At 37.2% G+C, this 25022-nt stretch overlaps 2 protein-coding genes across 4 annotated transcripts in view; one reads left to right on the forward strand and one right to left on the reverse strand.

The window, feature by feature from the left end:
• Nucleotides 1-1990: 1990 nt before the first annotated feature.
• Nucleotides 1991-4867, reverse strand: LOC129769382 (ATP synthase subunit alpha, mitochondrial). Its single transcript, XM_055771623.1, has 4 exons — nt 4628-4867; nt 3789-4025; nt 3392-3732; nt 1991-3333 (listed from the first exon to the last, which is right to left on the reverse strand). Exons 1-4 carry the CDS (start codon nt 4691-4693, stop codon nt 2322-2324), a joined length of 1656 nt encoding a protein of 551 aa, XP_055627598.1. The 5' UTR covers nt 4694-4867; the 3' UTR covers nt 1991-2321.
• A 6225-nt stretch (nt 4868-11092) lies between these two features.
• Nucleotides 11093-25022, forward strand: part of LOC129765061 (protein tamozhennic) — a 35071-nt gene continuing 21141 nt past the window's right edge. For all 3 annotated transcript variants that reach the window (XM_055764894.1, XM_055764895.1, XM_055764896.1), the window contains exons 1-2: nt 11093-11498; nt 11846-12079. In XM_055764894.1, coding sequence (XP_055620869.1) covers nt 11956-12079 — 124 coding nt within the window. In that variant the 5' untranslated portion in view covers nt 11093-11498; nt 11846-11955. The remainder of the gene's footprint in view (nt 11499-11845; nt 12080-25022) is intronic.

The following is a 25022-nucleotide window of genomic DNA, read 5'->3' on the forward strand; positions in this document are numbered from 1 at the left end:
AAGAAATGTAATCTATAAGAATCATATGCCCGAAGGTTCTCGTAATTCAATCTCAATTAAACAAAGATAAGAAACAGAATAGGAACGGAAACGATGAAAGAAATATTAACGACAAAAAATTATGTACAGTAAAATAAAAACGATACAGGTTTCATTACATTTTCGCAGCAAATAACATCTAAGTATAACATCTTTTTTATTGAACTGTAATTATTATTAAAAAGTGTTTTATTTCTTGAAGAATAGATATTAAATTGTTTGTGAAGCAAGAAGTTGCAAGAATGATCCGTGAGACACGATAAATAAATTAGCAGGTTCACTACATATGTTTAAAATATCCATTCATGTGTATCAGTTGAAACATGGTTACGTAAATCGTTAGGATTTGTGCGTTTCATCTATGCGTCGATTTTTTTAAAGCAAATCGTGGCGGGTGATGAAAAAGGGCCATTTGAAACAATTCGACTGACCCGGTCTTACCCTGAAAAAAAATGTTCTGGTTCAGGTGGTATTAGAGAGAAATTCTGTATTGGAAGCTTCTACCAAGCAACCAGTCGATACATTCCTACAAATACTGCTCGCAACTGGACAAATTAGCTTCCGTAATTAGTTAATGTTTAGAATTGTTAGGCTACCTGAAAAATTTCAGAACTTCCTGAATTGATTGCAAAACAACACTGTGCATATAAAATTAAAAAACTAATACTTTTGTTTTCTCAAAAATTGGTGGAAAGTTCATACCAATTATGAGCTTTTTTCATTCTCCCTGATTTTTCAAAAAAATAGTTGGCAACCCTGCTTGCAAGTATTGCCATTGTTGTTGTTTCCATGCGATGCCAAAGAAAGATTGATGTAGTTATGCGATGTGAAATAATGGTGCTGGTGCAACAAATATGCAAACGCCTATAGCCGAGTGTATGTCAATTGCGAGAAAGGCCACCAGAATAGTGTTCGAGGTAAATTTTCAATGCATTGACTGGAAACAAAATGCTACATGCAATCAGCTTGTGTATTGTTCTGGGAGGACAAGGATGAATCAACAATCAATTATCGTCAACTGATTCTTCAATAATTTAAAAAAAACCATTTCAGGGCGACCCAACCATTCCACTAAACAGTTATTCCTAAAATTTCGTAGCATTCTAAAATAATATTCTAATATATAAACCCTTTGCGGTCATTTGTCTGCTCTCAGCCACCACAGCAAAAAACTTTACTAAATACTTTATTCAACGATGACATAGTTTACATTATTTCTAAACGAATTTTAATGTCTAGTGAGCTTTTTCACGAATGTATACGAAGTTTCTGTGAATAATACGTAACGGTACTCGGTATAAACACAATATCATTAGCATGGAAAGATACGAGGATCTCTTTCAAAGGAAATTAATTCCGACCGCAAAGGGTTAAAAAACGACTTGAATAAAATAACAGCCCGCTTCTACGTCAACAATGTGGTCGTGTCTTGCACACAACCTACTATAATTTTTCATAATGAAATCTATTCTGACGGCAATGTAATGGAGAGTGGGATAATTTTCGAAACATTTTCCAATATGCAACTGAACTGATAATCGTTAACCAAATGACGTAACATGCTTTCACCCGACATGACAGGCGAATGGATTTTCAAGATTGAAGCCTCTATAAAATAAACAAATTGAATATAAAAGCATCCCGAAACCCGCCAGCAAATTAAAATCACATAAATGGGGCTCCGGCCATCAGTGTTCTCTAATATATTCAATGCGCATCAAATATCATACAATAAGACGGAAACTGTAGCTGACTACTCAGGACTGTAATTCCCGGTGAAAGTCCAACTAAAAAAAACCATTATCATTTACTTCATTGGAATTTTGAGCAGCTTTTTTAGTCAGTTTTCCATTAGAATTTGCATATTTGTGGCCCAATGTGGAATGTCAGAATATTTCCGTGATAACGGAAACGGAATGTCAGAATAGATAGTGAAAAGCACCACACATAATCAGTTTTTGAAATTGTATTTCGGTACTTAGATGTACTCCTTCAATAGCTCAGCTTATACAATTTGACGAGCCGCAATTTGCTGCAATATTTGTCCTTCAATTCTGCTCAATTTTTTGTTACTACCTTTCTCGGTCTTGGAATCGCATTATACTATTTTATCGGATCGTTGTTTCGCTCGGATATTATACTTCTTCACTGTTCTTAATGACATACTTTGAAAACATCATCAGGCTACTGAATAAATACTAGCCACCTGATAATGACGCAGCTTGACCCCCGCCGGTGTTCAACCTTCGCACCTCTACAAACTATGATGAAAAGCAAGTTTCTTAAGCGCTGAATGTGGCCATGAAGTTGGTAACGATATTCTTCAGCTTGGCTTCAGTCTCGTCCGAGATCTTTCCCTCAGAAGCAATCTGGCTAAGTAAAGCTTTCTCGTTGGTTTTCACGTGAGCCAAGAACTCTTTCTCGAACGCGGTGATCTTGCTGGGGTCCATCTTGTCCAAGAAACCACGTACACCGCAATAGATAACAGCAACCTGTTCTTCAATAGCCATTGGGACATACTGACCCTGCTTCAACAGTTCGGTGAGACGCACGCCACGATTCAGGAGCTGCTGGGTGGCAGCATCAAGATCGGAACCGAACTGCGCGAAAGCAGCAACTTCACGGTACTGGGCCAATTCCAGCTTCATAGAACCGGCAACCTGCTTCATAGCCTTGGTCTGAGCAGCGGATCCGACACGTGACACAGACAGACCAACGTTAATGGCTGGTCGAATACCTTTGTAGAACAACTCGGTTTCCAAGAAAATCTGTCCATCGGTGATCGAAATGACGTTTGTTGGAATGTACGCGGACACATCACCAGCCTGAGTCTCAATAACTGGCAAGGCAGTTAGTGATCCACCTCCCAGGGTTGGATTCATTTTAGCCGCTCGCTCCAGAAGACGCGAATGGAGATAGAATACATCTCCAGGGTAGGCTTCACGGCCTGGTGGACGACGCAGCAGCAAAGACATTTGACGATAAGCAACAGCCTGCTTGGACAAATCGTCATAGATGATAAGAGCGTGCTTTCCGTTATCACGGAAATATTCACCCATGGCACATCCGGAGTATGGTGCCAGATACTGCAATGGAGCAGCATCAGAAGCGGTAGCAGAAACGATAATGGTGTAGTTCATGGCACCAGCATCAGTCAAGCGTTTTACGATCTGAGCCACAGTCGAACGCTTCTGACCGATAGCAACATAGATACAGTACAGCTTCTTCAATTCATCTTGGCCGTCGTTGAAGCGTTTCTGGTTAATAATTGTATCGATAGCCAGAGCGGTTTTGCTGTGGAATAAACATTGAGTTGATCAAACGATACCAATTCTTCATCAATATTTCATACCCAGTCTGTCTGTCACCGATGATCAGCTCACGCTGACCACGACCAATTGGTACCAGAGAGTCGACGGCTTTGATACCAGTCTGCATAGGTTCACGCACAGACACACGTGGAATGATACCGGGAGCTTTGATACCAACTCGGAAACGTTGAGGAGGCTTGATTTCGCCTTTGCCGTCGATGGCATTACCCAAAGCATCAACAACACGTCCGAGCAGTTCATCACCAACAGGAACGTCGACAATAGCACCGGTACGCTTGACAATATCACCTTCCTTGATCAACTTATCATTACCGAAAACGACGACACCAACATTGTCAGGCTCCAAGTTAAGGGCCATACCCTGTAATTCACATAATATTGATCAATAGGAAACAGCCTCGTCAAATCCAAATTTACCTTAAGCCCGGAAGAAAATTCCACCATTTCATCGGCCTGAATATTCTTTAGACCGTACACACGAGCGATACCATCACCGATGCTCAACACGCGTCCAGTTTCCTCCAAGTCAGCCTTGGGTGCCGAACCAAGGATCCTCTCCTCTAAGATAGCGGAAATTTCCGCACCGCGGTTTGGGGTTGAAACATGGAGATTGCGGACAGCTACAGTTACTGCTGGCACAGCAATTTTGGCGACCTAAAATTAGATAACAATTTGTTTAACTTTTTGGGGAATTCGTTATATTCATATCAGCTGAACTTCTTCAACAAACATAAACTCATGTTGTTTTTATAGGATTTACACAAATAAGAAGAGTATCGAAGTAATTAAAAGGGTTTTATTAAAAACATAAACTTTAATTAGTCCAAATTAATTTTCAGTCCCTATTCTTTTTTCTTATTTGTCTGCCCTCTGAATTAGGAAAAAAATCAATAACAATAATTTCACTACTTATATCACATACTGGGAATACATAAAAGTTAATACATCTCGATGATTAACAAAAAAAAATCTTTAGAACTTCTCACTGTCAGCACCAAAAAAAATTGCACATCAAACCGAGGGTTACATAACAACCGTCCGGCTTTGCAGAGAAATTCACAGCAAATCATATTATTGCATAACAATTATGATTCGTTTAATATCACACGTAGCTCCAGATTTCACTGTCCGTGGAATTGATCCGCCCTTTATCGAAGATTTACTCTTCCCGGATTCGATTATGTCACCATTTTCAGCTCGACTCCATTACATCGGCGTAGACGGATCGAAGAACGAAAATCCAAATTTTATCTCACCTGACTGGCGGTTCTGGGCAGCTGACGAGCCACCTGAGCGGCCAAACGAGCAGAAAGCATCGACATTTTCGATTACGGCGATTCCTTACTGATGTAGAACTAGGGATCGATCTGATAATACCGAAGGAACAGTAGTAAAACTTTTCTTCTGCAACGATTCGGAAAGATGGATGTCGCGGTCGAATCGAGCGAATGAGTATGGGAGCTTTGCTGTGCAGTTCACTTCTGGCAGCAAATAACTCCTGGTTTCAAACCATAAGAGCAAAAGAGAAACAAACACTTTTGCGTAACGTGACGGTACTCTTCACGTTACGCGTACCGGAAACTGAAAACGCAAAGTTTGACATTTCGGGCGATGTTGGTTTCCTAAACAGGGACGTTCACACTCAAAAAAATAATCATGTCAAAGTTACGTGAAAATATACATGAATATTATCCATCGATCAATTCATGCCAAAATTACAGGATTTACATGTGGATGCATAGCAGACGATAACAATATATAAATATAGTGATTCGTATGTGACATTCCAGTAATATATAATGCTAGACGCATAACATTCACATGGCAAAACGTATAATGGTTATCCAGGTTATTGCAGATGAATCACATATATTTCAAATTTTTTTCAGAAAAAAGGAAAAAGTAACATCAGTGGCGATTTGAATTTATGTTTACATTTTTGTTTTATCAAAACAAATTCCTAATCCTAAATCCTAACATATTTTTTCTATTAATTCCGGCATTTATTATATAAATATAAATGTTTGACTTTCGTATGGTTATTCGCTAAATATAACGTATATTCGCATATACACACTTGTGAAAGAATTTCACTTGTGGTAGAATTGTAAACAGTAAACTAGAAACTAATCGATGGCTTATGGTTTTCAACAGTTACAGTTTCGGGGATTATTTTTTATAATGGACAATATCGACAAGAAAATAAGTAAAAGAAAAGGAAGTTCCTAGAAATCCTTTTATATCATCTTTTAATGCACCATCTAAAAAAAAGCATTATATCTTAGTTTGCCAAGAATACAGAGACAAAGAATAATAGAAATATGCAAACTTTATATTCCAGAACCTTTATCATTTGGTAATTATCTTGAAAGTCGATATACATTCTTCTCTTCGATAAAAGACCCGAAAAACACGCAACAACTGCATGAAATGTAAAAAATATGTTTCTTTCGAGCGTGCAGTTATGCTATGTTCTGATCTTTACTCCAATGAAACCACAATCGATTAATACGTTTTTTTGTTGTTTTATAGCTCTTTATACTTCCAAGAATTATATTCAGTTGTTAACTTTTAATTAATAACAGTGAAAAATTTTAAATTCGTTATTGGTGCTGGAGTATCAAAAATTACTCTGTTTTGAGGAGGCTAAATTAGATGACTACTAAAACTGAATGAAGATGAAGAAAACATATTTTATGGAGTTTTACCATTTAATTATACCCTATTCTTTAAATAAATGCTAATAAAGCCTGAAAAATACACAATGACTACATTACAGAGAAGTTCAATTTTCGGTCTGTGACACCGTGCGCGAGTATACGTGTTATGATTTTGCACGCGAGTACAGGAGGGTTAAATGATTCCACTTGCCATACTTGTAAAATTAGATAAATTGTTTCTTTGTGAGACATTATTTCAATAATTTCAAATAGTTGTGGTATATCAAAACTATACTCTGCTACGAATTGCCCTGTTTTATAATTTATGCCCTTATACATCACCGAATTTGAAAGCATTATCTATATTTAAAGGCTGAATCAATCTATGAAAATAGTTACGAAATCTCAAATCTGACATATGAAAGTTCCTATTTTTAAAAGGTTTAAAAATACTTTTATTAAGTAGGTCAGTTGAAAATTGTAAATACGACTTAAGACACAAAGTGTAACAAATATTTTTTCTTGATGTCATAATGTGAGCATACTGCTTGAAACCTTTATGCTTAGCTTCATTACAGAAGCACATCATATTTTGTATAGGTCCTGACGAAATAATTGTGCTCGGGTAGTGAATCACAAAATGGTGTTTTGATTTAAAGTGCTTTTTGAATAATGTTACATATAAAGTGTGATGAGAATCAATCAACTTTTCTAGCTTTTTAATATTTTCTACTGAGAAAGAACGATTAAGGGATAAATCTACCAATTGTATCAACAGCAGAATGTAATTCCACGTAATACCACGTCATTCACTGGGACATATTGACTAAAACTAAAATAGTAAAATAGAAAAATGATGACAAAAAATGCGCATTTCGCTAGATGTTGTTTTAAAGCAAACCGATTTACGCTTCTCTTTACTAAAATATGTTTCCGTAATATCAGGCATTCGTGTTTTGCATGTCTTTAATGTCTTCTTTTTTTAAGCATTCCAGCAACAAAAATATTACTCAATCTAGCCGCGTATTCTGCGGGAATTGTCGGAAAATTATAATAAATCCCGCATACAGAGTGCCTATTACTGTGCGAACTTTGGGCATCATTTACTTTAAATTCATCTGTATAAAGCCAAACAGGAATGACGATGCAATCTTAATATTTTTCTTTTATTTTTTGCCAATTGGAACCATTAACAAAATTTGAAATTAATGTTGATTTTTCTAGCCGTTCCGGGTTTGCCATTGTTTGGGTAAAAATATCTTCACAATCAAAAAAAGATTTTATTTGGTTCGAAATAGGCAGTAATATTAAATAATTTCTATTCATTTCTTCATCGGCTAAATCCTGAATCGAGGAGACAATTCTCCTATCTCTTTCCACTGTTATAATTGAAGGGAGTTGTAAACCGGTTGTTGTACTTAAGTACTTGAATAGTTTGAAATCGGAGTTCATGTCTTTAAATAAGGATTTCATTTTATACATTGCACTCTTAAACATAAAATCAGTTTCTGAATCCGGTATAACTAAATTTAAACTTTCAATGTAGGTAGAAATTTTAGTTAACATTGCTGTAACATCTTTTTGACAATGGTACACATCTTTTCTTGTAAGATTGTTTTTCGCGTGTAGACCTAACGTAAAATCTAGAGCAGATTTATCAAATATATTTAAACTATTTCTGGTAATATTTCCGATGCTGTGTTATGTGCAAAATTATACGATTTAATGTTTGCTGGGCAATGTCTGAACACATACGAAAGAATAAAATAATTAAATTTAAAAATAGTGGATCTTATATGGCTCGGGAGCCAGGAATGACTGATCCTACTGCATAGAATGTAATAGGTTATATCATATCGAATCATATGTATGAGTTTTAACCGCTGTTGAATTAAATTTCAGATAGCCGCGCGAGATAGCTGGTGGATGATAATCCAGACGACAGGAGTTCGAACCCACATCGGATCAGTTTTCACCAATGTAAATCTAGGGAATGTGAACTCCCTAGATGCTTGCAATTAAAGCAAGACTTTTCGCTCGTCCTCTCTCGAGCGCTTCGTGATTAATCTAGGGAACTTATTTCCCTAGATGTCGGCAATTGAGGCCTAAGAATCACGGATTTAATTAAAGGCAACGAAGCCAGGGAGCCTATTTTCCTGGACTTGTTTTGATCTCTTACGAGCTATGCCCCTTCCAAAATTCCCGTAATCGCGAATACGTTTCAGTATCAGACGGCTCCAGATTGGTCCGTCCGAGTGAAACTCGCAACTACTTTTCGGTGGGGGAAATTTTGGGTGTGTGTGTGTGTGTGTTATACCTTTACTCGAGCTCCTTCCTTGTTAGGAGCTCTGGCCTGGTGCGTGGCGCCTGGTTGCCAATTTGGGGGTATCCGGATTCTGATGCGTGACGCCTGGTTGTCAACGCTTAGTGGGTTTTCGGATTCGGATATTTTTAACTTGAACTATTTTACTTGATTGAACTTTCCGTTTTTATTTGAACTGATGCTTGAACTTTGAACTGAACTTAAATTGAATCTTGACTGAACTGAAATTGAACGGGAATTGAACTGACTTCCTAGGCCAGAATCCCGAGTATATATACCCAAGAATTCATTCCTAGGCGTTAAAACTATAAAGGAGAGAAAAGATCTCTCTTTCCTTCTCAGACAACCGAGCCCATATCGATTGTCTGCCTGCTATTTCCCTACATGTAATTTCTACCCGCTTATCTCTGCGGACCTCTGTCGCTCTCGCTAGAGGGGTACAATTTAGAAAGTTTATTACTCATCGTTGGCCTAAAATGTTATTTTTGTTTATAGCCCTTCGTATATTCGATAATGGGCGAGGCCAGGCTTATTGCCAGCAATAATCATCTTTCGCCTGGTGCCTTGTTGTCTTTGTGTATTCCAGGCGCCTTATCTGTCTATGCTGCCTGCTCACGGTCCCAAATGAACACGTGATTTCCTATCTTGTATGCCTGCGCTACACTATGAGTAATACGATCTATTCAGAGGATCGTGCGGGTCACAAATTTGTTTATTTATTTATCCCTACTTTCTGGTGCGTCATGCACCGCTTGTCTGAAGCTATACAAAAGGAAAAGAAAAATAAAAAAGGGATGAATCACATGGCCGTATCTGGTGATTCATTGGGCTATAAATTTTCTATGCGCTCGTTTGCGCTTCAATAACATTATTTTGTTTATTGGCCGGCCTTGCTATCTAAATTGGGTCCGTAACAACCAAACATCAATCTGTGCCATTTTATACATTTATATTCCACTCCCAACACAAGTAAATTTAATAATTATTATTTATACAAATATAAATACTCATATATAAAAATGGCGATTCGTGAGGCTATAATAAACATTTTACGGAAATATTTTGCTCCATTTGCTTTTTTTTCTATATCTGTAATAAATCGTATATGAGTATGGCAAAAGTCATATTAGGTGCGTTGACAATTCATGATTAGATCGCAATTCAATTTCAACATAATCGCTATTAAAGTCGGTCAAAATAGCATAATCATCCAAACTAATTCGCCATGTATGTATATGGCCTCCACTTTTGCATACATATGCCAGTTAGGCGCATTATATGCCAACCAAAATTTAGGGCATATGATGTTATATATACGCTTGTTATGCGATTCAATGTTTGCTGGGTAACCACCGTGAAAACATTTATTGCACCCTTAAACCTCCATATGACAAATGTGGTTTTATTTGCTTGATTTATTCTCGAGTTATGCAGACATTTGTGTTTGATTTGTATGGGGCTGCAGGCAGGCAGGCAGGTGGTGTGTCTACCATATTAACATTTATTGAACCCTAAAACCTCCATATGCCTAATTTGGTTTCGTTTGCTTGATCAATTCAACTCATTGACGGAATGGCTCTCCACCAGTACACTCCGAAGATAGGAAAACCGTTCAACCGTTCATGAACTGTTCAAAAGAACTAGTTCTCCAAAAATAGTAAACAAACGGTTGTTCTTTTTCACTGGGACACTGTTCATATGAATCAAGGTATATATATATATATATATATATATATATATATATATATATATATATATATATATATATATATATATATATATATATATATATATATATATATATATATATATATATATATATATATATATATATATATATATATATATTGTATATTCATATTTATATACACCTTGATATGAATTGTATACCCAGTTCAGAAAGAAACGTGGACGGTGAACCAAATATATAAACACAATACGCTTGTGCCCAAGCTCCCTCGTGATCAGTCTGTCTCTTTAACGTTTCAAGGAACTAATTCCCCTTCTGTTTCTTTCGGTACTGTTTTCATATACCGCTCCCCTAACCAACTTAGTGACGAAACGGCCTCACCTAGTACCATAGACCTGTCTTGCGGTGAACGATGAACTGTTAACACCAAGAGATTGCTAAGATGGCCGCCTTTTTGTAGCCAGCATAGAAAATCATGAGCATAGAAATCATAAACTAAAATTAAAAACGAAGTGCTCCGTGCGATTCTCCAGCAGTGATTTCAATTGCAAATAACCAAGAAATCTTCCGGATGGGTTTCCAAACATCGCTTGCCAAAGGAAACTATCCAACTCAATCAAATTTTAACACATATGACTCCAAACATTATACAATACGTGAGCCCCCTAAGCGCGAGCCCTGTTTTATACTGCCTACGCTCAATTTGCATTGGTTGGGATATGTTTTGCCAGAGCCCCGATTAATACAGTTCAGATCAAAAAAAAAAGATGTCGACGTAGAAAACTCTAAATAGATAACTAAACAAAATGCCACATTTCCGGTCAGAAACAATGGGGCTTTCATTTATCTTTGCACCAGTTTTGAAAAGCCGAAAACACATGTCTTCACATATTTTCAAGTGTGCTCAAATTTTCTTCACTATCAAATGTGTCAAAAGAAGTATGTCTTCTTTTTTGGCACCTCTGCCATGGATGTCACATGTTTTGTTTTCAGAAAAAGGGTCTTCACAAAAAAATACTGGCATCTCTGCTGGCAAAATAGCAAATGTCAATTGTCATCGAAGAAGAGATATTAGAAACTGTAAATGGTGGACCCTGAAGGAATTTTGTTACGAGCTCTGCGCAAAAAGAAGAATTTCCCTTCGAATGCTAGATAACAACAACCGGTGCGCGGAAAGTGTAGAATAAAGGGCACGGAATCAATTATTTCCAGATTATCAGTGCTGAGGGACAACAACTGCAACGCCAGTTTTCGAAGAAATCTATATGGTTACAAAACAACTCCTGTTATTTGATATATTTGTGGCGAATCCTTTAAATTTTATTGTTAGCCGTGTTGGAGAAGGATAGTAATCATATCCCAGTTGTATCGAAAGAATAAAAACTGAATTAGAGCACAGGCACTTATGCAGATCTTTTAATAGATTTAATCATGCCATCTACTGTCGGAGACTGGTGAGTAAAGTTATGATATTTATAGTAATACGAGAGAATGCGAAAATACTGAGGCTCACAGTGACGAAAAAATAAACCGATGAGTGCAGAAATTAAATAAGTCGAACAGCGATTACTATAACAAAGTACACCAACGACAAGTGGTACATAAACATTTGATGCATCCGATCTCCAACATGTAAATGTCAATATTTTTGAAATAGGGGATTGATTACGTATTTTTTTTACAATATTTGTGAGATTTGTATGTTGAGCGTGTATTTTATGAAATCATTAGCTTACCTCAGGAAGAAGGCTTTGTTTTGTTGATTCATCTGAACATTCATATTGAATTTGATTGTTTGCAGGGTTGAGTGACGAAACAAGTGGTAGAGCACGGTACGAACGCAGAACAAGATCAAAATAAGAGAAACGAAGCTGATAACGTAAATATTCTACAAACGACAATCTCCCCACGATGGCATCTGTATATGAACAGAACGATGTCGTTAAGCTTTGGAACGATATAATGAATGTACACTGGAAATTCCTCGATGCAGAGGAAACAATGGAGAAAATAGAATTGAGGAGGCAGTTGGAAGGTGAGTATGGCTTTCTTGGTCATATTGGAAGGGGCAGAAAAATGTGCGATTTAAAAGTAACCGTATTCTATGCTATAATCACTGTAACGGAGTACTAAATTCCATGGACTCCTAGATTGAGTATCCTTTTTATATTTTTTATTTGAAGACTAGGTGATTTCGTCCCGCTCAAAATTGTTTTTTTATGAATACCTACTCTCAAACATTCACGATTCCTTATTAAGCGAACTATCGTAGTTCCAATCGCAGAACTTTTCATTGATTGATTACCCTTTGATCCTTTTCAATTTCCCAAACTAGTCATTATAATATAAACCATTTTTAGATACAATTCTCGTTCATTATCGCTTGCAAACAGCAGCGTAGTGTGCTTTTCCTTTCATTGTTTTCTCAGTGATGAAAAGCTTTGTCTTCTCTCCACAACTACAGATCCCTTGCCAAATCATCAACTTACGGCATATGTATCTGCGTAAACAAATTCGAACCTACCCGCGAAATCCCTTTACGCTTCACAAGGTAAAATTTGTTACCGGCTATTTGTCTGAATTCCATTTTCACGTAGGGTAGATAGGGGCAATATGGCCCCCCTAAGAATGAAACGTCCTAAATCATGTAGGAACATTTATAAATTATGCTACACACTTATATCTCACGATTTGAAACCTTATTGATCGATGTACATACGGTCGGTGTTAAGTCAGAGGAGATCAAGTCGCAAAATTGAAAATTTTATGTTATTGATTACATTCGGTTAAGCACTATGTAAACTATATAACACATTTATCAGATTTGGAAAATACACGCATACTGCAGAAATAATTTATCGAAATTGTTATGATTGATCAACGAAAACCCCTCATAGTATGCAGTCAGAGCGGATCATGTACCATTTACCATGGCGAAATAGCTCTATATCATGTGCAGACAGAGTGGACCATGTATCAATCATTTGTATATTTGAGCTTTGAGCTTGGGTAGACTGTACAATTCGTAGTTGCTCTCCGTGATTGACCTGAACGAACTAAATTGCACAAAGAACACACAGAAAGACGCTTGGGACTAGCAAATCATTCTCCTTGTGCAATGTTCGGTGATTCGAGCTTTAAATGGTCAATAACGACGCCGGCCACGTCCTTACAGTCACCAGGGGAAGAGAAGGAATGTTAGTATGATATTCGCCGCCCGAAGGCCAGAAGGGTCGCCTCTATAGCGTGGTTCCCTAGCGAATATCATGGGACGGACAGTTGTTAGTGGGGAGGGGTGAGAGTCAGGATTCACTGAGGTATGTGATGTGATTACGTAAACGCGAACTATCGACCAATTGACAAATTTAAATTCCGAAATTTTTATACGTAAAAACACAGATTATCTCTAGGTAACCTGACAAGGAAAACCAGTAAAATTTATTGGGCCGTCTAAATATTCTTTAATATTCTAAATCTAAATCTAAATATTCTTTCACAAGTACTTTTATCGAAAATCAATCGCAACGGCGAAGAGTTAACTGAGGGAAACCTGAGAAGGTAACCTAGAGAACATCAGTAAAACCAATAAGATCGGCGATATATTCCGTTATTAGTCGTGTGCATTGTTTATCGAACTACAATTGCGATGACGAAGAGTTATATCTGGGAAACCTGGGAAGGTAACCGAGAGAGCTCCGGAGGTATCAGAGCTTTCTTTTTATAGAATTCCAATCGCGACGCGTACCTCTCATACCAATGAATACTCATACCAATAATGATACTAAACTAAAAGTAACATTTGTAGGTTAATGTTTTCAATTCGTTAACAGGAATTTCTGAAACCATTCTACACACATAAACCCGAACACACGAAAGAAAACGAACGATCTGTCTTTACATGTCTTTACAGTAAGTCCTACAGAATGAAGCACCCCACGACGCATCGCCTGCTATATTTCGTCGGTGGATGCCCGGAAATGCAACACAATACAAAACACTTTTGTAGTTCTTTAAACCACAAAAATGTCCCACACTGCATCACATCACCAAGCATCCACCCCCGAGCTACAAGAGATTCATCGTACGCACCTCATTCTGCAGACTCACCGCAAAGACATGGCAAAATAAGTGAAGACATTTGCAGACTTCCCGTGTGGAAAACATATAATAGTTTTAAACAAAATCATCTGGCATCTCTGAACAATAATCACACGCACCCATACACTTATGGGGTAGAAACCAATGTGTAAACAAAAACACACACACTTATAGCGAATTCGTTTTTAAAACTGAGTCAGTGCCAAACTGACTCTGTAATAAAAAAACGTTTTCAGTTTCACGAATGCGTTGGTTTGTTGGTGTACGTTATATAGTCTGATTTGTTTATATTTACGACGGCAAATGTACAGTGTCGACGTCTGGTGGTGATATTAGTGCTTGGGAGGTAAATTGTTCTCCATCAGATCAGAAGGGCCAAGTGCAGTGTAAACATATAAAAGTTTGAATAAAAATTTGTACTTCATATTGTTCGATTACCTAACACATGTAGTTCTGACACTCACTTAACCATTTGTCGATGCATTTCCTGTTTGTTCCACAAATAATTACTATTATAATATAAAATCATCATTAGACACAGTTTTCGTTCAATATGTTTCTGCGATATCGGAAAAATCCTCTTATTTAATCACATAAAATAAATATTCGATACGTTAAAGTAAATTTTCATTCAATATTTTGATTTTGAAATTTATTCCACCTGAATATCCATCATTATTTTCACCTCCCAATGAAAGCACACGTAGCTTAATGCCGTCTACTCGAATATACTCTTCAAAATCAGAATCCGAATCGGATTACGCTTCCAATAATACAAAAGCAAAAGCAACAGGTTTTCCATTTTCATAGTCTTTATTTTTAGATTTTCCAAAATAATATTCGGAACTTGACAGTTCAGTATAGTTGTATTGGTGAACCCGAGTGCCAACCCGTGAAACATCTCAGTGCGAAACTAACAGTTTTCGGGGCGAACTAGTGCGACACTGAGTGCGAAACTGAGTGAATAAAAAAACGTTTTGACAGCAGTTAGTGCGGCACTGGGGTTGAAACTGAACAAAAACGAATTCGCTATTACTTTGTATCCCAAAATACCAATACAAACCATCTTATGTATGTGAGAATGAAAGGGAAATTTTTTGCCATGCAAGTAGTTCTTCCGACCTAAACACAACAAAAAAACAGGTGGTTTATATCTTGGTATAACCGCAAGGGTGACGTATTTGGGGGACTTCGAAAACGAGAGCGTTACGTGGAGGCACAAGGTTTTATGCATCCAATATTGGATACGGAAATATCCTACTGATGGGGAAGAATAATCTTCAGAAGCTATCCTGTTAATTGCGATTGATTGAAAAATCACAAAATCAAATGTATTTGGTCACAGTGTTACATGGATAGAAAACATTAAAATAAACTTTTTCACATGAATGTAATTTTAAATTCCCAGAGGAACTGGCAGATTATTTTCAGTAACGATTAGATATTTCCACATTTTCCTCGATACTGGAAGCCCACTAGTGGTTTATGCTAACTCGATAACCATCTGTTAATAGCACTTGATTGAAACATATTTGGTCACAGTGTTACATGGATAGAAAACATACAAATAAACTCTTTCACATGAATGTATTTTTAAATTCCCAAAGGAACTGGTAGATTATTTTCCGGATCTTTCTCGATGCTGAATGGCATCCAAACGGGAAGAATTCCGCGCGTGTATGTGTGTGTGTGTGTGTGTGTGTAGCGGCTGCTTCGAGATCTTCCCGGGGAACCGTTTGTGGCATCACTCTCCTCCTGATGGATTCCCTTCTGGCCTAAGGTAAACAAACAGGCTGTTGGTGACACCGTTCATCCGCGCTTTCATGATAAACGAAGAGCTTCATCACAACAGCGACAACATGCTCCAATCGCTGTTCAATTTGAACTGAGTGGATTTCCGAGCGGCGCTCGCTTATATACCGATTAGTGATTTCAATAGCCTGTTTTGAAAGCAATTTTAAGACTATTGAAACAAGTTTTTGGATCAGAAAGTAACAAGTTTAGAACGCGTAGACATTTTATCTTTCGAATGAAGTGTTTATCATACCATTTCGTTCAGTTGTTTAGGAGCTATTAACGCTCAAAATCTCGGTCTCCGGCGTAACGCTTTCGTTTTCGAAACTTTGATTTTACACCCTGGTATAGAAATGAAAGACGTAGTCCTACGTCAAAAACCTTCAAATACATGCAGGACACAGCGATACCGTCACACCGCTCTCCTTTTTTTAAGATAAAGTCACCAGATAAGATGTCACCGCGACACGCATGTCAACACAAGAAACACCAACTATCCACAAAACAAAAACTCATAAACACAACAAACATGAAAAAAAAACTGTTTAACAGAATCAAAATAGGAACTTAGCTTCCGATGTAACCTGCTCATCATGTCTGCAGATTCTCTCATGGTGATATATTCACTGCGACATATGCACACACCCTTCGGGATAAACATGAAGGAAGGAAAAAATCACGCAAACATGTTTGAGCCTGACTAACACACTGTTACTTCGAATGAAATACTTGATTATGACATGCACAAACACTTGCAAAGGAATCGAAAAAGCGCGAGCTTTGTATTGAAAAATGAACACCATAAGAGGGAAAAAAGGAACCAAACACTTTAGCCTTTCCAAACATCGCTTTTCTCGGAGACACTCCATTCCGCACTACAATGATTGCAACCGAAAACTAATTTACTATATCGACACAAACCAGGAACACGTTAGTTCGTGTTGAACTATAACGAGGAGGTGTATAAGGGTGTGTCACATCAAATTGCATCACGGAAAAAACGCTGTAGAAATTTAATTTTTAGGAATTATATCTTCAGCTTTCGTTTATAATCAGATAAGAGTGTATAGATCACGTTGGCCATGCTTCACTGTAAATTTTTCGTAAATTTGGAAAAATGTCGTCGAACGAAAAAGAGCGTCGTGAATTAATCCTGTGCACTCATTTCGAGAATCCGGAGTTGTCACATCGGGACATCGGTAAGATGCTGGGAATCGTCCAATCCACGGTCAGCAGAGTACTAAAACGATACTTCGAGAACCTAACCTTCGACCGGAAGGTGAAGAACGGCAAAAATGGATGCTCCGTCAGTGAAAAAGATCACAAGCGCGTAGTTAAGCAGTTTAGACGTGATCCGAGAGGTTCGGTCCGGGATGTCGCCAATAAGCTGAATTTGTCAAGTTCATTCGTCCAGCGGACCAAGCAGCGGGAGGGCCTGCGTACATACAAGGTTCAGAAGGCTCCTAACCGCGACGAAAGGCAAAACATGGTGGGGAAGACGCGAGCCCGGAAGCTGTACACCGAAATGCTGACGAAGCCGCATTGCCTGGTAATGGACGACGAAACCTACGTCAAAGCGGACTTTCGTCAGCTGCCGGGCCTGTTGTTCTTCTCCGCAGAGGACAAATTCAACGTTCCGGAGGAGATTCGCAAGCAGAAACTATCCAAGTTTGCCAAAAAGTACATGGTGTGGCAAGCGATCTGCTCTTGCGGAAAGCGAAGCGCCCCCTTCGTGATGACCGGCACGGTAAACGGGCAGGTTTACCTTAAGGAGTGCCTACAGAAGCGCTTACTACCACTATTGAAGCAGAACGAGGGCCCGACTATCTTCTGGCCGGATCTCGCTTCGTGCCACTATTCAAAGGACGTGTTGGAGTGGTACGAAGCCAACGGGGTCACCTTCGTGCGAAAGGAAATGAACCCCCTCAACGCGCCGGAGCTTCGCCCAATAGAGAAATATTGGGCGATTATGAAGCAGGCCCTCCGGAAGAACCCAAAAGTTGTCAAATCGGAGGCGGACTTCAAGAGAAAATGAATTTCTGTTCAATAAAAAACTACAACCTGACGTAGACGGGGTAAAGAGGAAGGTGCGAGCATACGGGCTTGGGCTCGAAGTATGAATAAAAAGAAAATGCCAAAATTTGTTTAATAGTTTTTATTTTACTGTCTAAAATTTTCAATAGGATCGGTCTACTGGGCGAATTTCTACAGCGTTTTTTCCGTGATGCAATTTGATGTGACACACCCTTTAAAAAGCACGGAGCAAACGAAAAAGCGTCTGCACTCGATGACTGCCCAATCGACTCTCTGTATCAATCATTTGTATATTGAACTAGCTAACCCGGCAAACTTCGTCCCGCCCATTTACTTGATTAATTCTCGAGTAATGCAGAAATTTGTGTTTTATTTGTATGGCAGCCACCCCTAAGAGAGGGGGGAGGGGTATCTAACCACCATAGAAACATTCATTGCACCCTAAAGTTTCCATATGCCTAATTTGGTTTTATTTGCTTGATTAATTCTCGGGTAATGCAAAAATTTGTGTTTCATTTGTACGGCAGCCCCCTCTAAGAGAGGGGGAAGGAGTATCTTAACACCATAGAAACATTTATTGCATCCTAAAACCTCCACATGCCAAATTTGGTTTCATTTACTTGATTAATTCTCGAGTAATGCAGAAATTTGTGTTTCATTTGTATGGCAGCCCCCCCTTTGAGTGGGGGAAGGACTGTCTAACCATCATAGAAACATTTATTGCGCCCTAAAACTTTCACATGCCAACTTTGGTTTCGTTTGATTGATTAATTTCCGAGTAATGCAAAAAATTGTGTTTCATTTGTATGGCAGCCCCCTCTAAGAAAGGGGGAAGGAGTATCTTATCACCATAGAAACATTTATTGCATCCTAAAACCTCCACATGCCGAATTTGGTTTCATTTGCTTGATTAATTCTCGAGTAATGCAGAAATTTGTGTTTCATTTGTATGGCAGCCCCCCCTTTGAGTGGGGGAAGGACTGTCTAACCATCATAGAAACAATTATTGCACCCTAAAACTTTCACATGCCAACTTTGGTTTCGTTTGCTTGGTTAATTTCCGAGTAATGCAGAAATTTGTGTTTCATTTGTATGGCAGCCCCCCCTTAGAGAGGGGGAGGGGTCTCAAAATATCACGAAAACCTTCCCCGGCCCCAAAAACCTCTACATACCAATTTTCATGTCGATCTGTTCAGTAGTTTCCGAGTCTATAAGAATCAGACAGACAGACAGACATCACTCCATTTATATATATATATATATATATATATATATATATATATATATATATATATATATATATATATATATATATATATATATATATATATATATATATATATATATATATATATATATATATATATATATATATATATATATATATATAGATTTAAACAAATTCCATGCGTCGAATTCAAACCAACAACACTTTTTCTTGAAGCTAATAGGTACCTTGTAGAAATGTGCTTGAACCCGTTAGTGTAGAATGTGCATATTCTGGGTATATTAAAAAATAAACTTGGTCCACTCTGATTGAATGGATCAGTGAAAAACGCTGGTCTTCAGTGTGAATGATCGCAAAATCTACTATTTCAGAGTGCGATTTAGACTGTAGCGATGACAATGAATTCGAATTTGACGATTCTATAGACGAATATCTAAGATGATTGAAAATGGGAAGTCTATGCTTTAACATGTCTACCGTGCAATCATATTCATGCTTGTAATAGATGGCAGAGGTATTATGCGTACGCAACCAAATGTTGACGCAGTTCCTACCTCACACTACTTCTCGCTCTAATTTTAATAACAGAATGGCACACTTTGAGTCACAATTGTTAATTGATTGAGAAATATTTCGAAATTGCCAAAATCTTAAAACCAAATCTTAAAAAATGCTTCATTTGGTTCAGTCAGAGTGGACTATGTACGTAGAGGAAGACAAATAAATTCCTTTTTGGCATGATACTTGATGTTTTTTACAATTATCATACATCAAAGCATTGCTAGAGAGGAGCTAACATTTCTGAGTACAATATTGAGCGAAAAAATTAAATGCTTTGAAAATTGCAGAGCAGTGAGCTTCAAGTTCGTTTTTCTCGATATCATGCTATTATTTAATAAAATAAATAAATAAATAAATAAATCTTAAAAATGTCACATGGTCCGGTCTGACTTAACACCAACCATATGTGCTTCAAAATAGATTTATGTGGGAAATTTTACACTTTTAAAATTTTGTTTCATTTCCGTCAATCGAGAGCGCTACGGGGCAAAATGGGACACCATGCGGGGCAATATGACCATGTTAGTTGATTCAATCTTTCGTGCATGTTCTCGCTAGGAAATAACGTAACAAGTTCAAAAAAGGAAAGTTCATTCTATTTTGCAACTACAACGTATATTTTACAGGCTTTTTAAAGTTTGCATGTACAAAAATAACAATGTGATTGGACCCCGTGATTGGACTGCAATTTTACGTTACTCAAAGCAGAAACAGAGAATATCTGCGCAGCTATATTCCATCCATTGCCGCCTGCAGAGGAACTGTAGCAACATAGGGTGTCATCTGGATTCTATCATCGTTATTCCGTGTTCAGCACCCAGCGCTCAGATGATGCTATAGCGCCAATCTACCTTTTTCCCCGCATTGCTAGGATTTTGTAATTGTTTGGTCTGCACATGTTGAATAAAGATGATAATTTTAGTTTAGTCCTATTGATAAAAAATAGTTACTGGGATCACTGATGTCTCATCGACGTTGAATTGTCTTGCTGGTGGAATGTTGTATTTCTGCTATATATCCTCCAGTAAATCGTAGAATTTTCTGACTGCAGCGCGATTGAATCCTTGTGTCCTGGCGGCGGAGGTTGCTTCTAGTGTCCGAAGTGAGAGTTGCGGGTGGCGCTTTACGAAAATCGCACAACTAATCCATCCCAGTTAATTGCTTTTTGGCTATTGGTAAGGTGAGAAATATCATTTCTTTCGGTTAAATCATACACCAGTTTCTGGATTTTTTTCGTCGTAACACCGTAGAACCGTTGTTCCCTAGAAAGAATAGAATCTACAAACCCGTTCTCTTTCTCCGTCGTAAAAACAATACTCAATGATCCGAGCAGCTGGAGCTGCAACGGATCTGCACAACGTAAATAACGGTTAGGTTTTTTTCGCTGGACACAATGCACTAAGGCTGCATGTCCCTCTGACGTACTACTCTTCACTGCTTGGATGCCCGGGTTTGAACAGGTCTATGACCACTTTTTACGATCGGATGTTCTGGTTTAATTTCGCACCATGATTCCACATCTAGCAATTTCCAAATATGTTTACAAATTTTGACAGCTGTAGTTACAGGTTATGTTGAAAAAATACCTGGTCATACTGCCCCAAGCAGGTATGTCAATTCCACCCCGTAAATTCACGCTCAATAAAAATGTTCTAATCCTTTACATGAATGGTAAATCAGCGCAATAAATCAGTTGAATCAGTGTTCAGAAACAATACCAGTACAAATTGATATAAAGAGCAGAGTCATAAATTTCAGTATAAAGCGTACAGAGCTTATTTTGTTGACTGCTCTTCTGATAAGAATTTTGTGATAACCAGTCAATGTGAGATTTCTTCCAATATCTTCATCAAACAATTGAATTTGAATACGGTTTTCACGGAGATACTTAATAAGAGTATTTCTAACACAATTGTTGTATTGTGTTATTGGTTGAATAACAAGCCCAAACGAAGGGTGGCCCATATTGCCTCTATCTACCCTATATTTCATCGACCTTCAAAACGCACCCTTTGTACTTGGTGAACACTTGTTCGTACAACTTTCTTGCACGGGTTTCAGCAACCAGGTTTTGTTTCAACGACCTGGTGGGGTGTTTGCTGGGACGATACGACCGCAAGCCTTCATGCATACTAATTCGCCTAAGAGCAATTCCAAATGAAATCGACAAATGACAAAACATGAGTATTTTTGATTCGAATGAAAGTTTGTATTCCGTTTGGGTTGAAGGAAATATGGGATTTCCACAGCAATTGGGATTTTTTTGACTCAAGCGTAACTTTTGAAAAGGGCGTATCGATTTTAGTAGGAGAAATCTTTGATAATTTATATCTCAAAAACTGTGAGTCGTACCGAAATAGTGTCTTAGAAAGAGTTATAGAGTATTGATGTCTAAACATGAAAAAATATATACTGAGAAAAAGAGTACCAACTCTTTTCTTGTAAATAATTACAAAAAAAACTTTAATTTGCAATATCCAAAATACATATTTTTTAATTTTTTTTAATTTTTTCATATAAAATAGAAATCATGTAGAAAATTTAAAAAATGGGTCCAAGATGGTAAAACTATTTTTGACGAACTTTGTGGAACATCGAATTTTTATGAATTTCCGAAACATCGAATTTTTGTATGTTAACAATCATTTTTAGCCATGATTCCTGATGTGATTTAAAACAAAAAAGTTCATTATAAATCTCCTTTTAAAGGCAGCCATTCTCGAGATATTTTGAAACATATTTCTAATTTATTGTCTTTTTTATAGTAAATATTCCTTTTTAATATGTTTGTCGTGTTATACCGTCATGTTCATGAAATTCTATGAATTTGCTTATAATTTCCAACAACTTTTCCAAATACATCATCATGGTAAATGGTTTCCAAATACATCATGCATCATCATGGTAAAAATATATGTTTAGGAGTTACGTTGAAAATCATTTGAACACATGTGGGTTAATATAAAACGTAGCGATATTAAAAAAATTTTTTTATCTTAATACAAACTTTTAACATGTTATACATGTTGCGCCAACAGAACCAACATTTATAAAAGGAAAAATATATAATTCTCTACAATTTGGTCAAATAATTCCTATATTTATCGGAGTTTAAGAGATACTAATAATAATACAAGAAATTTTAGCATTTATTTTTCATCAACATTTATTTTTATCAACTAACAATTTTGGTGTATATAATTTAATTTTTTCATTTTTTTTTTATATTTCTATACACTTTATGATAACTTGCTGCATCGTCGTTAGAGTACAACTTTGTTGCTACTTCATTGTCAGATACAGGTACAAAAGAATGATACTTTTGGGTACCTGGAATTTGTTTAGTGTTATCGTACATGCTACTCAACTCTTCCACACCCTGATTATATTCTTCTTGTGACGTATATGGAAATGACAAATTTGTAAGATAGTCTTCTTTTCGCTTGCTAGCCTAGTCAAATAACGTTTTTGCACTCGTAATCGGATGTTCATGCTGCCTAGCCAAACTAGCTCTTGTTGCCATCCGTTTTAATGTACCACCAATTGCATCACAAGGTCCTTTGCCGTGTGATTCTGCAAAAATGGGCGTCAGCGTCAATGTCGTATTTCGATTTAAACTGACATAAACTCGCATTTTTATACTGGGATGCAGCACCATCCGACATGAATTTTATTCTTTTTACCTGCATTTGATCCTTTTTCATCTCTATAATAAACAACGAATGGATGGATTATTGCTTGATCATTGTTCCAGTGATGACTTTGAACTTCATCTTGAAGCACAAATGAATAATGTTCGGAAAAATCGCCAATCACAACAACCTCATTTTCTTGCAAATTAGCTTTTATATTGTTAAGAAATGTGGACTGTTGTGTTTTAATGTAATCATGAGTAAGTAATTTTTCTATTTTTTCGCAAAAATACGATACAAATTCTTCCACCGGTTTTACAAGAGCTTCTATGTCGCATAGATCAGTAGAAATCCATTGTGCATAAGTGATTTCAATTAAATTGCGTTCCTGAAGCTAATCGAGAAATCAGTTTCCAAACTCGTCCATTGTTGGGCATTTTTTACATTCATGAAGGTAACAGTATTTTGATCTATTTGATATGTTACATAGTATTTTTTCCAAATATTCTTTGCATTCAATGTTAAAGGAATATTTTTTGAGACTATGAAGCATAAGATTTACATTTTCATGGAATGTACAAACACAAACGTTATGATTTCCTGAACTACTCAGCAATTTGCAATGCTTCGGACGCATTGATGCAAAAGAGCTAAATCCAATTTTGCAATTTGGATTAAGTTCCTTAAATCTGTTGAAAGTTTCCCGCAATGATGTTATTAATAACCTTTTTTGGATGTGTTGACGCTTCCCATCTTTGGCTACAGAAACATAGTCTCTTTCTCCAGGTAATGATTGACTGATATCGTCGTCATTATAAAATTCCGAAACATGATATTTAACATCTTCACTTAAACTTGGTCCATATTTGCTATGTGGTGTCGACAATACACCTTTTTCATTTGCCAGTTTTTTGGTTTGAATTGCCATATATTTATTAACGCCAAATTCTTCTTCCATTTTTTGCACGGACCAAGGCTTAGGCAAAACTGTTAAAATTCTGATCTTGTTGTCTCTGTGTGGTCAAATTTCTCTTTGAGCTGATTAATAATCTCATCAAACTCTTTTGCCTTTTGTTTAAAGTTCGACTCTTCGTCTTCTTCATGTGAAAAGGAAAATAGAATTCTTTTAATACCTTTAGACGGGGGTCTTCGAAGCCACTTGGTTACGCGTTCACTTACTAAGCGATCGATCGTGAGTTCAAACTCGGACCCTCAATTTGACCATCTTTGTGTTGTTATAGAATAACTACGTCCACGCAACCATCATCAGCTATGGAGATCGATCCACGGTGGAACAAAGATGGATACATCCATACAACTGCTCTGCTCTGCAAGAAACATCGGGCTGCTGTTCTATAAATAACCCAACAATGATCAATATCAACTGTTTCCGCTGTCCGGTCTGATGAACAATGGAAGAACAGATAGAATACCATTACGCCTAAATGGCTACTACAGTGTAATTTACCATAATGTAATGGAACAGAAAACCTAACGCCTAAATGGCTACTACTTCTACTGTGTAATTTACAATTTATAGAAACATAACCATATGTACATGTACACGATAAAAACCCGGCTCTGTTACAGATAAAATGCTAATGAGCCTGATAAATAAAATTAAAAAAAAT

The sequence above is a fragment of the Toxorhynchites rutilus genome, chromosome 2 (genome assembly GCF_029784135.1).
Source record: "Toxorhynchites rutilus septentrionalis strain SRP chromosome 2, ASM2978413v1, whole genome shotgun sequence".
In the NCBI taxonomy this organism is placed as follows: domain Eukaryota; kingdom Metazoa; phylum Arthropoda; class Insecta; order Diptera; family Culicidae; genus Toxorhynchites; species Toxorhynchites rutilus.

Bases quoted from the DNA above. Each gene is read 5' to 3' on its own strand.
- LOC129769382 (XM_055771623.1), bottom strand. From the start codon at position 4,693: ATGTCGATGCTTTCTGCTCGTTTGGCCGCTCAGGTGGCTCGTCAGCTG. The intron at 4,026-4,627 runs GTGAGATAAAAT...ATCTAATTTTAG, and splicing joins TGCCCAGAACCGCCAGTCAG to GTCGCCAAAATTGCTGTGCC. The intron at 3,733-3,788 runs GTAAATTTGGAT...TGTGAATTACAG, and splicing joins AATTTTCTTCCGGGCTTAAG to GGTATGGCCCTTAACTTGGA.